General features: G+C 37.1%; 1 protein-coding gene across 5 annotated transcripts in view; it reads right to left on the reverse strand.

Moving 5' to 3' along the window:
- The window catches only part of CGNL1 (cingulin-like 1), a 62,787-nt gene that overhangs the window by 43,778 nt on the left and 6,523 nt on the right, over positions 1-12,486 (reverse strand). For all 5 annotated transcript variants that reach the window (XM_014944362.1, XM_014944361.1, XM_014944357.1 and 2 more), the window contains exons 2-3: positions 772-2,377; positions 172-266 (exon numbers count right to left, since the gene is read on the reverse strand). In XM_014944362.1, coding sequence (XP_014799848.1) covers positions 172-266; positions 772-2,358 — 1,682 coding nt within the window. In that variant the 5' untranslated portion in view covers positions 2,359-2,377. The remainder of the gene's footprint in view (positions 1-171; positions 267-771; positions 2,378-12,486) is intronic.

The raw sequence follows: 12,486 nt of genomic DNA on the forward strand, positions 1-12,486 counted from the left end.
TATTTTGAGATCCTATAATGCCTTAAAGGACACAACTGAGATACAGAATTATGAAACAGACATTTCATTTACTTATATCTTTGTTTTTACAGTTTCACTTTTTAAATGTAATAGAAAATAAACACTGAGAAAACACAATTTCCTTTCCAAAACTTAACTTTGTTTACTCACCCTTCCTTAAGGTAATTGTAAAGTATCTGTTTAGCAGTCTCTTCATTCGTTTGCTGTGCAAGATCTTGCTGCCCTTTTAAGAGATCAGGAGTTGCCTAAAAGGACAAGACAAAATGGCAAAAAATACAATCCTATGAGGGTTGTAAATACAACCTGTACAATTATGAAAAAAATTATGAACTGTGGACCTAAAGTTCACAAAGATCCTTTGGAGTTTTGGCTTAGTGCAAGAAGAAAGCATACCCCACACCAAAAGAAACAAAACATAATTTTGCATGGAGTTACATAATTTCAGCATTCTACTTTTGTGCATTTATCATCATCATAAGAAGAATCATCACAATACCATCTACAATAATCTTCTTTGGCCCCACCTTCTTCCTGCACCCATACAAGAACGAACTGTTTTACAAACCCTGCTTTCTACACCTGCAACCACCTGAATAATTTTTGTATTCACATTTCTCCCGAACAACTCTGCTATCCCATTTGCAAGTATTGTGTGATGGGAGTTTGTCCTAATGAAGAGCACAAAAGCAATATGACACTCTTAATATACCAGAGTGCAAAACACAATTTAAAGAGTAAATTCAAAATTACCTGTATATTAGAGATGGATGAAAACGTTTTTACAGAAATACTCTTCGTTCCTGAATCAGGTGGATTTGTGATTCGATTTGGCAACAATAAAGTAGAAGTTACTGTTTTAACTTCCTCTCTCTTATTCTGTCCTGGGAGCGTAGATGACCTGAACATCAAACTCTCGGTGTCAGCTCCATTTTGTTTATGGTATTGCAAAGAATTGAAATTGCTGTTCTGAGTGTCTTTATCAGGCATTTGCAGTTTTCCAATACTTCGAGCAGAAATCTTTATCTCTTTGGAAGGTGACTTTTGATCTCTGGATAACTGCTTGTGAAGGCAAACTTTAGATGGTCTGAGCAAATGCTCTGTTGACTTACCTAAGCTTTTACTGAATTCACCTAAATAATCTGAATTTACATCAAGCCCTAATGACAAGGCACTATCAACGCTTCTTGACCTTTTACGATCATCTGGATGAATTCTATTCCTTTTTCCTGACCTACCTCTTCTGTGAGGGTCAACTTTCTTATCAAACTTTTCAATTAGTTGATCCACTCCTGGAAGTGAACCAGTGTCGATATCACGGCCGGTCCCAGGCAAAAATGGGATATATCTTCTGTTTTCATGCCGATTAACATTGTCTGCATAGATGGCATACTCTTGGTCATCAAGTAAAAATCTGTATAAGGAATTTGCAGAGGTGGGAGTAGCTGATGAGGATGATGATCTTCGCGAGTTGTCCAATACTGGCCCAGCTGAATCTTGTCTGCGGAAGGGAAGAACATCTGGTCTAGGTTTTCTTGTCTCTGGATAAGTAGTGGGACTAACACATGGGGATCCTCCTGCAGATGAAAATGATTCTGAAACACACACTTCATTGGGGCTGATCGTGCTACTAGGACAATCCAACAGCTGCTTATTTTGGTTTTCTACTTCTACTGATGTGTTCAAATGTATATTTTTTGAATTTGCTTTGGCTGGCTCTGCAAGATAAGTATTTGTTTTCTGTAGGGACACTACTTTAGTTGAGGAAATCCAAGGCTTTGCTTCAATTTTATCTTCATCTGCAAAAGATTTAGATTTACTGCACACAGCAGGTTGGTATTTATCCAAGTTCAAGTTATTTTTTTCAGGATCATAAGGCTGCAAAAGTTCAGGATGTCTTTGAAAGTTCAACAAATTGGAGGATTTCATTGTTCCATCTTTAAAATCTGATATTCTTTTTTCCTCTTCATCCAGATTGGTTATCTTTAGGCTTTTAAGCATACAGGGTTGCACATGCTGTGTTTCAGGAAACTTTGGGTGTTCACTGTTTTTGTCCTCCAACTTAAAAGCAGCACTGGAGTCTGTGGTTGGCTTGCTTACATTCTGAGAAATGACCTGCTGTTCTTTTCCAGGAGGGGGATTTTCTGACAAACATCCTTCTGTATTGTTTAGTACTATGTAAGGATGTCCATCAATTCCTTGGACTCTAATACTGACACCATAAGACCCCGTCCTAGAATTTTGTGCATTTCTAGTTTTTTGAGTCTCCTCACTTGCGAGTTCAAGAGTGACTTCGTAGTCATGCTGCATGTGCTTAAAACCAGCAAAATATGGCTCCATGATTATCAGAGGATTATAGCTGAATAGAAGAAAAATTACAAAAATGTCATTGTTTTAAGTACTTTACATTATTTCATTAATTATTCCACTATTCAGTGTGACTATGAAGACTAACAGTAATATGCAGAGAAATCAATATCCAAGCTATACAAAGCCCAAAGTGAACGCATTGTGATACAAAGGTAAATGTCTGACTGAATTATTCTGGATCAATGTAATGTTATGTTATAATTGTAAAAGTTAAGAAATAACAATGGTTAAGATCACCTACACAGCGTTGGTGCCAGTTGCTTTGGAATTAAATGACTTCAAATATAAGCAATTCTAGTATGATTTTTTGAGTCAAAGCAAGTTTTATTTTGGGCATCTCCACCATATTTACTGAAAGACTGTAGCCTTCACCAATCAATGCTAATTTTATAGCCAGCACTTAGTACCAGCCATATTAACATTTAAACATAAGCCCAGGAGAGCAAAACACAACCAAACAGTTTTAGATTATGTGTTTTAGGGAACTAAAGCACTGCAATGCAGTCATTACCCTCATGCCTTTGATTTGTGCTTCTATGTACCTGGTTTTCAACATTTGTTTCTTAAGACATATGAAAATAAACTTCTTCATTTCTTATCTCATTGTCATACATAAGAGTAAACCTTCCTACAGATTAATTTAAAAATCCTTCAATTGTGGGTTTGCTACAGAAAACTCCAGTTGCTGTTTTAAAACAGATACTCTGCTGAGCAACAGAAATGGAAAAATACTACTAGTATTTCAAAGGCTGACTGTACCTTTTTCAGAAGCAACAGTAATGCTAACTCCAGCCTGTATGTACCAAAACTGTCTCACTTCTAGAAAACAATAAATTAAACCCTACCTGCGCATTTAATGTTAAATGCCTTTCTTTCTGTAAAAGCTGGCTTTGTGGGGAGTTTTACTGTACTGTCTGTTGCATATTATAAGCCAACTGTCTAGTGGCAGAGAGAATTCAGTGACAGAAAGACCTGTGTCTATAAAAGAACAGAACAGAAGACTCTGTCAGACTGATGCAAACCTGGAGGGAATAAACTTTTGAACTGAGCTGGAGAGTTGAGCAATCACTGAAGCCTGACAAAACCAAGATTACTAAACAGTGGTGAATAATCATCAAGAGGAAACTGAAACAACAGGATGTCTCACAGGAAAATAAACCTCTGCAGCCAGTTTCACTCTCCTGTGTAGATCAGGATGAACCATCTCCCTCAGACATTCTAATCAACAGCAGAATTATAATTTTTTCCTGACAGTGAATGAAAAAGTTTGGCTCAGTAGTCATAGTACCCTAGCTTCCACATTATTTTTCATTCTAGCAGCAGAGTTTCCCTCAAAAACCTCTTCCCCTCCCTATAAACCAACTCCAGATCCTCCTCAACAGTAGGCTTACTTCATCTGAAGGAATCAGCACATCGTTCTCTAAATACAATGCTAGATTACACATGATTATTTTAATGAAGAAAAAAAGCAGCTTCACTATCAAAGTATTCCTTAAATATTAAAAGATTTGGTGAACTAGTTAAATTCACCAGAAATTAATTCAGGAGTTAAATTCACTTAGAAAAGGGAAGTAAATAGACACTATGAATTTGATCTACATTTAAGACTTCCTGGAACAGGAAATGAAACAGAACAAGGGAAAAGCAAAGATGAGCGAGAGATGGCTAAGGGAAGTGGAAAAATGAAGGAGCAAGATCAGTGGAAGGGAACAGCAAGGACCAATACATTGTTATCTTGGGCCTCCATTCTATGTATTTCTACATAATTTTTTACCTTCTTTTATGAACACTCATGACATCTCACACTAATTACACCGTTTCAGTGTATAAGCCGAGATCAAAATGACAAAGTAAAAATAGCAGAAGCTGATTCTAATCACCCAGAATCAATGAAGAGATCTCCATTGATTTAGTGGATTTTTGACCAGGGTGCTGAAATCAGTTTCTGAGCTACGCTGACAGAGGCTGAAAAAGCTAAGGAGGGAAAAAAGACAGCACTGCATGGAGTTGTAACTTTGAATATACACTGTAAAGGAATCAGACCACACTAATCTAATGAATGGTTGCTGGAGGTGTGAAAGAAAACATGCTCTCCACTCTATTCTTTAAACTGTTGAGTGAATCCAGCTACATTCATCAGTGTCTCAAAATTGTTCTTTGTTTGCTTAAGGCAACAAAAAGGAAGTATTTTTAAAAGTTCAGAAGTGTTTTCAAAGAAACTCAGCATTTTGAAGCTTTTATGCTTTCCATTTTTATATTACTGTTATATGTTGATGATCTGAAGTTAGTACTAGGGGTATGCAATGAAATAATAAAATTTAAATAATTTCAAGTTTTAGCAAAATAGACATTATTAAATAAAGTTTCTCAGACTTCTAAATCAAATCTGCATGATTTGACTAGGGAAAAAGACATTAATTTGTAAGTGAAAATTACTCACAAAGAGACTTCAAACAGACCATGAAAAAAAGCAACATAATTCTATGTCTTCTAAAAAGCAAGCATTTAAAGTGTTACAATTCACGTTTTCAGAAAATACAAATGATTCAGAACTCTAACTTTATCAGAAGAAATCTAGTTGGCAGAATATAGTGTGCTGATAATACTTTTAAGTTAAAATCACTCATGACATATTTGCATGCGACCATGTAAGTGAAAAAACCCCATGATTGATACGAAGTTAGTAGCATACATCTGCAGCAGATGAATGCACAAACATCTTTTAAAAGGCTCTCTGCTTCACAATTCTAACAAGATTAGAAATGCTGCCAATAAATTTAGACAAATTACTTAGTATATGAAAGTTTACCCTACACTTTAAAGCTGTATGTATTAGCAGAGCTATAAAAAAGGGTAAAGTTAATCTGAATTTGCCAATAGTGGTAACATTTAACACAAGAAAAAGGGGTCCATAAAAATAAACCTAAAACTTACAGAAAAAGGATTTAAACCAATCAGCATAAGGAACTGATAAGCAATAAATTACAATACATCAAATTCAGGGAGACTGCAAAAGCAGCTCTTTCAAACATGTTGCAAAGTTGATAAAATACTAAATAACCAGAAAAAAAGAAAACGAAACACAAAAAAACCCCCAACAACAAAACAGCAACCCCCCTACTGTATAGTAGAAACAGTACTTAGGTTAATAATCTACCTTACATTAACCATTAATATATTTAACTTGTCTCTAAAACTACAAAGAAATAAACGTATTTGTCGTCTTCACGTGCATTATACTAATAAAACACTTAGTTTTACTATACAAAAGGATAAAACATTGTAGAATTCCAAGTGCTAAACCAACAATCTTTAAAATAAAATATTTTCTCTTTCTGGAACTGTGAAAAAAAATTATATATATAAATCCCCATTACTTCCACAAGAAAATAAGACAGCTGGCCCTACTGTTCAAATAGGCTTCATTCAGAGTTCAAATTTTATAGGATGTCAAGCCACAATTAGAATACTCCCATGAACTACATAATATCAAAAAGTTATTTTACAATACATGAAAACGCTGGGTTTATAATATTGTAAACATTTTTAAATTTAAAAAAAAGCATTGCTGGTTTTCCTGAGAGAAGGCCTTTCTGATGAGAACCTAAAATCTCTAATGATGTTAATTGTTTAATTACAGTTACAGTCATATTTCTACACACACATTGTACAGTCGGCATCCCAGGCTTTGGCAGGCTTACAGGAATAGATTAAGATGAGAGGACTGAAGTCGTTCCTCTCCCATCTGTCTGCTCCACTCCTCTGATGGACGTCACCATGTCAAAAACGACATCATCTGAACATTCTGCTGGCTGAATATATACCTCCAGCCATGATAATTTGCAGACTGGCACGATCAGGTAAAAGTATGGAACACAAGGCTGCTTGCAATTACTGACTGAAATTGTGACATCTGATAGAGTGGAGGGCTGACAGCTGGGGGCACTGACAGATACAACTGTCCAGTTTTAATCTTCTTTAAGTCTGCTGAAGTCCTCCAACGTTATGACAGAACAATTTGTTTACTCTTAAGCTTACCAAAAGAGGTTAGATATTTTAACAGTAGTTAGGAAGAGATTCTCCCTATTTGTAGGGGCTGCTTGTTGTTTCCCTGTAATTACTTATAAAAAAATGGAAGATTTTTTTTAAAAAAAGGAACAGAGAGTGATATAAATTCTAATCCCAGGTTTTCTGCCAATCTAATACTTTTAATTTTAAATAATACTGTCTTGCTAGTAATTTTGTTTGCTGTCTCAGAGGAGTTTAAAAATACAGTTTTCAGAAAACAGAAGCAATGATTCTGTATAAATTCTTAATTAGGTAGAAGACTATCATCCTATTATTTTATAAAATCAGTTCTTATCTCCTATTTATGAAGCAAATATTATCACAATGGTATATATAAATTAATCAGGACATAAGAAATAACTACTTCAATAAATTATTGTCTTTTGAAGATATTCTAAAAGGACATGAAACCATCAATATCTTTCAGAGATTAAAAGTTCAGCTGAGGTTTAAAACAGCAAAAGTATATTGACATCTTCTGAGGGGTAACTTCAGCCACTGTTCATACCAAGCCAAATTTTACTGAACAGCAAAGTTTCACCTGAAAACTTGTGAAGAGTCCAGAAAAGCAAAGTCTGATTTTCTAGTTACACCATATAAACTTAAACAGCTGGATTTACTGACCAACAAGTTCAGTAAACCCAGTCATTATCTAGAGCAAGTCCAAAACAGAACTAAAGACCCAGGAAACACAGTCAGGTACAAACAAAGCAAATTCACTCCACTAAGTAACACGTTAAGTTTTCCAGAAATCACTGGAGTGCATTCACTGTATGCCCCAGAGAAGTTACTTTATTTGAAATGTCAGCAAAAGAGTAATTTTCAATCAAGTATGTCTGTGAAAACTGTCAAGAGTTGAAAGAAACTGACTTAATGAGTTTACCATAGGCTCAGCCTGAGCATGCAGGCCTAAGTTTGTGTATCTACATAGGCCCTTCCTCACTCTGGAACCCCATGAAAACCACATGTAGTCCTTGTGTAGTCACATCCAGTTTCATCAGGCCACAGGATGAAGTTCTTTAAAACGTTCCAAATAGGTTGGTTTAAAAGATGATTACTTCACCAACTGAATAAAAAATGTAGGCCATCACACACCAACCCCAAAAGCAACAGCCCTAGCACCCCGTTATCTCAGCTTGTACAACCCTCCCTGCTCCTGCTGTGAGCCAGCAGCCATGCAGCCACACAGCCTTACTGAGCCAGCAGAAAACCCATCAGCAAGTCGGGCACCAGGGAATGATGGGATCGCCTATTTTGGCAGCAACATGGCCTTGGACTGCTCCAGGTAATCACAAAATTCCACACTGAATTTGTGTTTCAACTCCATTTTCAGAGGCAGAAACCTTTAAAAACTTCTGCAAACAAACAGACAAACAAAATTGGCACTCAAAGCTGTTGGGGCCTTTCAATCCGCAGATTTCTTATTAAAATAAGCCTTCACAAAAGTGTTTAAACACTCCTCTTAAATACTGGCCTCCTGTGGGTATGAAAAATCCCATGTTTTATCATTACTCAGAAGTGGTTTCATTTTTCTGAACAACTTACTTTTGCCAAAAATAGAAACTATGACATTTTTGTTTATACAGGGAACTTGTCAGCAGAGGTTCTCATGTCTGAAAATCTAATACTCTGCATGTTCTTCTGTCGCGGTTTGCTCTTCAGTGGTGATATGATACTTTACAAAGAACCACAGGAGAGGAATACTGAAAGTTTAACAGGTCAAAAACATTTTTTTAAAAAACGCCTCCAAAACATTTCCTTCCACAGCTCTTTCAAAGCTAGCTACCAGGAGCTACTTGAGACCTGCCTTACAAAAAAGAAAACCCCTGTAATTTGGAGCCCTGATTGCTCTCCCTGCCAAGACGAGCAGAAGAGTGCCTTTGAGAAACATGCTCCTGTGCCAGACACGGCTGTTCTTTTCAGCGGCCTTGCAGCCTTCCTAACATTACAGCATCACAAAGGCATGGAATTGTGTCCGCTCATCCATTTCAGTTCTTTAGCCAAATCTACAAGACAGACTTTTCCAAAAAATCCATTTTCCCAATCCTGTCAAATGCCACGCTCTGCATACGAAGCTTGTTCTTCTGTACCCTGCCCACACCCCCTCATTACTAAGCGTGCCTCCGACACATCTGCAATAAAGCACCTCCCGCGTTCTGCTTCCAGCATGTGAGCCGACCAGCTGCACTGGACAGACAGGGCTCCTCCAATAAAGAATACAGGCAGATGTTCACCAGAACGTGGGGGGGGGGACACCACCCCACCAGCAGATACAGTCCCTGGCCTCCTTAAAGAGTCGCAGCTCCTTCACAGGTATTGCCCTACATTATGTGTATGCTCCTTTTGCATATATCTAGTGGAGGAATATGAAAGAATAAAAAGGACCTGCCTGGCTTTTCCACTTTTCCTGTGGCACTTGGACTCCTCTCTGGCTGTCTTGATAATAAAAAAACAAGAACTCCCTCATATCCAATATCACAATCCTGATATTTCTAAAGCTGAATCAGCTGGAGATTTTTCATTAAAAGAAGATTAGGGCATATCACACTATCTTCTCTTCAGAGGAGTGAACTTTTAGAATTCTGAAAATTTCGAGCTATTAAAGGCTGACTTATCAAACTACATTTGGTTCCATGCAAGTTATTTCCCAATTTTCTTACCACAAAAAAAAAAAAAGTCACTGCCCATATTATCTAATCAGTGCCTTTTTTTAAAAGGGGGATGTAACAGTTTATGCATGTTTACTCCAGATTTTTCACACATGCACAGCAAAATGCCAGGAAGGAACTATGAAATTTGTCCTCCAGGTTTACATAACAGTGAGCTTGCTCTCCAAGCTAAATAATGGATTCTCTGTGCAGCTGACTATTCACAAAGTACCAGCAATATCACGTGAAGACAATGCGGGTGTTAGGTCAATAATAAATGACAGTGCTATGGAAAAAAAAGACAGGAAATAACTTTAGGAGAGAAGAGGAAGAAAAACTTACATATTGTGAGGTTAAAGAAAAGGAAGCAGACAGGATAATTCATGGAAAGACCAAAACTGTAATGTTTTCACACTTGGTGGCACACAATCTCACAAACATGCTCTGCAAGCTGAGGGGAAACTTTATCACTGTCAATCCTACCTACAATCTGAGGCTTCTGCAAAGGGCAAACGGGCCTGGGTTGCTATCCCTTTTAGTCAATAAGGAAGATAGCTCTGGGACAGCTGAATTTACTTGATCTACTGGTTACAGGACAGCAGAAGGGAGAAAAGTCAAATTTTAAAGTTCTAGATATGTGACTGTAAAAAGGGACAGTAATTTAAGAGCAAATTGACACTATCCAGCAACAGAAAGACATCTGAAATGGCAAGTTTGCCATCTCTCCAGCAGATTCCCCATTTAAATTTTTTTTTCTTCTTGAGGTATATTTTTTGTGTATGTAAAATTATATTTGCATCATATCTGGCAGTCACTCCTCACAATTATTAGAAGGAAAATTCCAATAGTTACAGAATACAATAAAACTTCCACAGCAATTTCTTCTTGTCCCTGTACTGTCTGTAAACTGCCACTCCCTGTCTAGTGGTCAAAATTCAGAACTTTCAGAAGGCCTAGGCAGAGGATTTTCTACAATACGTCATGTCATAATTCAGCATATGCAGGCTCTCTGCAGGCAGCAGTAGGGGGGAAAAAAATGCCCTGAAAGGGATTTATTTTATTATTGGTCAGCTTTTCTGTCAGCATCAAAGACCTACCTAAAATTTCTATAAATGAAGAACTGGAACACAGACCACCCAGTTTTAAAATATTCATTCCCTTTAAAAGCAGCCCAAAAGTTTCATGTCCCACCTCTTCTTCCTACCTGTTGGAATGAAAGAGACTGTAAAAAATTCTATGCTTGAAAAAAATCATGAGTTGCTGGGAACCTAAGCCATATGGCACGTATTATTCAGAACTCCATATACCAGTGTTACACCACAAAGACTTATGCACTGTATCACACAGACATGAGACCAAATCGACGTATCTCTTCAGCCTCCAAAACAGGCCTGACCTATTATTATAGCCAGAATGAATCTTACAGATTTCATAAAGAGTAAGCTAGCAATTTATATTCTTCCAAAACCACTACAAATAATTGAACTGCACAAGCTATTTCTAAACCTACTACTAGATCCCATCTACCACCTTAGATACAGTCTTCATAGAGTCCCTGCATGCATCTATATTACTAACTGATGCAGTGCAAAGAGAAAAGGGCCAGGTTTTTACCTGCTGCATTCCATTATGGTCCCAGGACTGCACACCCAACATTGCATTGTTACCTGCAACGAAATTCATACCTACTGCCCGTCTAAGGTGTGCATGGTGCCCATGTAGAGAAGTAAATGCTGGAGGACCACACACCCACGCTGCAACTGGGTCAATTAAGCCTCCCTTTGAAAGCAGGAATTCCAGCCTCCACACTGGTCTGTGCCTTCCATACAAGCAACATAGTTGGTTTGGTCTGGTTTTTCCCTTTGACCAAGTTGTGATTAAATATGGTAGTCATATGGCTTTGGGTGCATAATGAAAAATGAAGTCCAGCCAGGAACACTGACTGACAGAGAGGTCTGGGGACAGAAGGAAGCATGCCATCACAGTAATACATTTTAGAAGCGAGTATTTCAACATTTCTTAATCAATTACTTTCATTTCTGTTCTGTGAAAAAAATCATTCTCTGTTCCAATTTCAGACGACAGTTTAGGGATGATAAGTTAGAATTTCTTGCAGGACGAAAATTCCAAATAACACTTTTCTTTCATAGCTGTTGTTAGAAGCAAACTGCCATGCTTAGGTTAGCGTCGATTACACATAGAATTTTATCAATTTCTCCTGAAATACAGTATAGCAAAGTGGATGAATCTTGGAATTGCTGCCTTAGAGATGAGGACTTCAGTTTCAGTTCTGCCCAAATATTAAAAAACCCGATTCAGATGCTCAGCCAATAAAACAGAATATAAATAACCACCCTTTCAAGATGTCCAGGTTTGAGGAAGAGAACTGTATTTAATAAAGACTGTCAGAAGAAGGAACCATTAACAGCAGTTAGAGCAAAAGATACTGTTTGCCTGTTTACAGCTTAGTTCATACTCCCTCTGGCTGAAAAATGTTGTGTGTGAGGAGGTCTCAATGTCTCAAATATAAAACATCTTGTTAGTCCTATGAAAGTATGTGACAGATCAGCCAAATGCTTGAGCTATGTGACAACTAGCAGGTTTTGTTGGTTTATTTCTTGGGTTTTTTTTCAAAAGGAAAATCTGCTTCAATGGCTGTAAGTCAACAACAAGACATTTTGGCAGATCCTCAGGTCTCATAAATTGTCTACGTTTGATCGAAGACAAGGACATAATATATATCCCAATTTCTTAACCTGCTATGTATGAATTCATAGTCACACTTTTACAGGATTTGTCCTCAGAGGAAATATGCCATGACCCACTAACCTTGCTTACCAATTGGAAATTAAAGAACTAATTTTTGTTAGTGACAAAAATATTAAGAAATCCCCAATTTTTTCATGTAATATTTTAAACTAATACCGCTGCAATATATATTTTGTATCATTATTAAAAATCTTTTTCTTTCTCGAAGTAAATAATTTCCAGATTCTCCCAAACCATAAACAAAAGAGAATCAGAGACAAAAAGCACATTAACTAGAACAGAAGTCAACCTGTACCTGAAATACAGTTCCAAGTAACTAATTCATGTCATCTGTCTCAACTACTCCCAGGTCCTGTATACGTGGTACTAGTTAAGTCACTGGAAGATGAAGAGATAAATTTGTTTATTAATAGTTACATGGGTACAAGCTTTATGTGGACAGGAATACCTTACACCACTATACTGCTTCTTCTTCCACACAGGCTCATATACACCTGTACAAGGTCTTTTTTGCTCCTAACAGAATGCAGTCTACTGGGGTTATCTACTTACACTTTAAGTATCCTGACACCACTGGAGTACAATTAACATTTATAAACTTCAAATACAAAAA

The sequence above is a fragment of the Calidris pugnax genome, unplaced genomic scaffold (assembly GCF_001431845.1).
Source record: "Calidris pugnax isolate Ruff unplaced genomic scaffold, ASM143184v1 scaffold70, whole genome shotgun sequence".
Taxonomy (NCBI): Eukaryota; Metazoa; Chordata; class Aves; order Charadriiformes; family Scolopacidae; genus Calidris; species Calidris pugnax.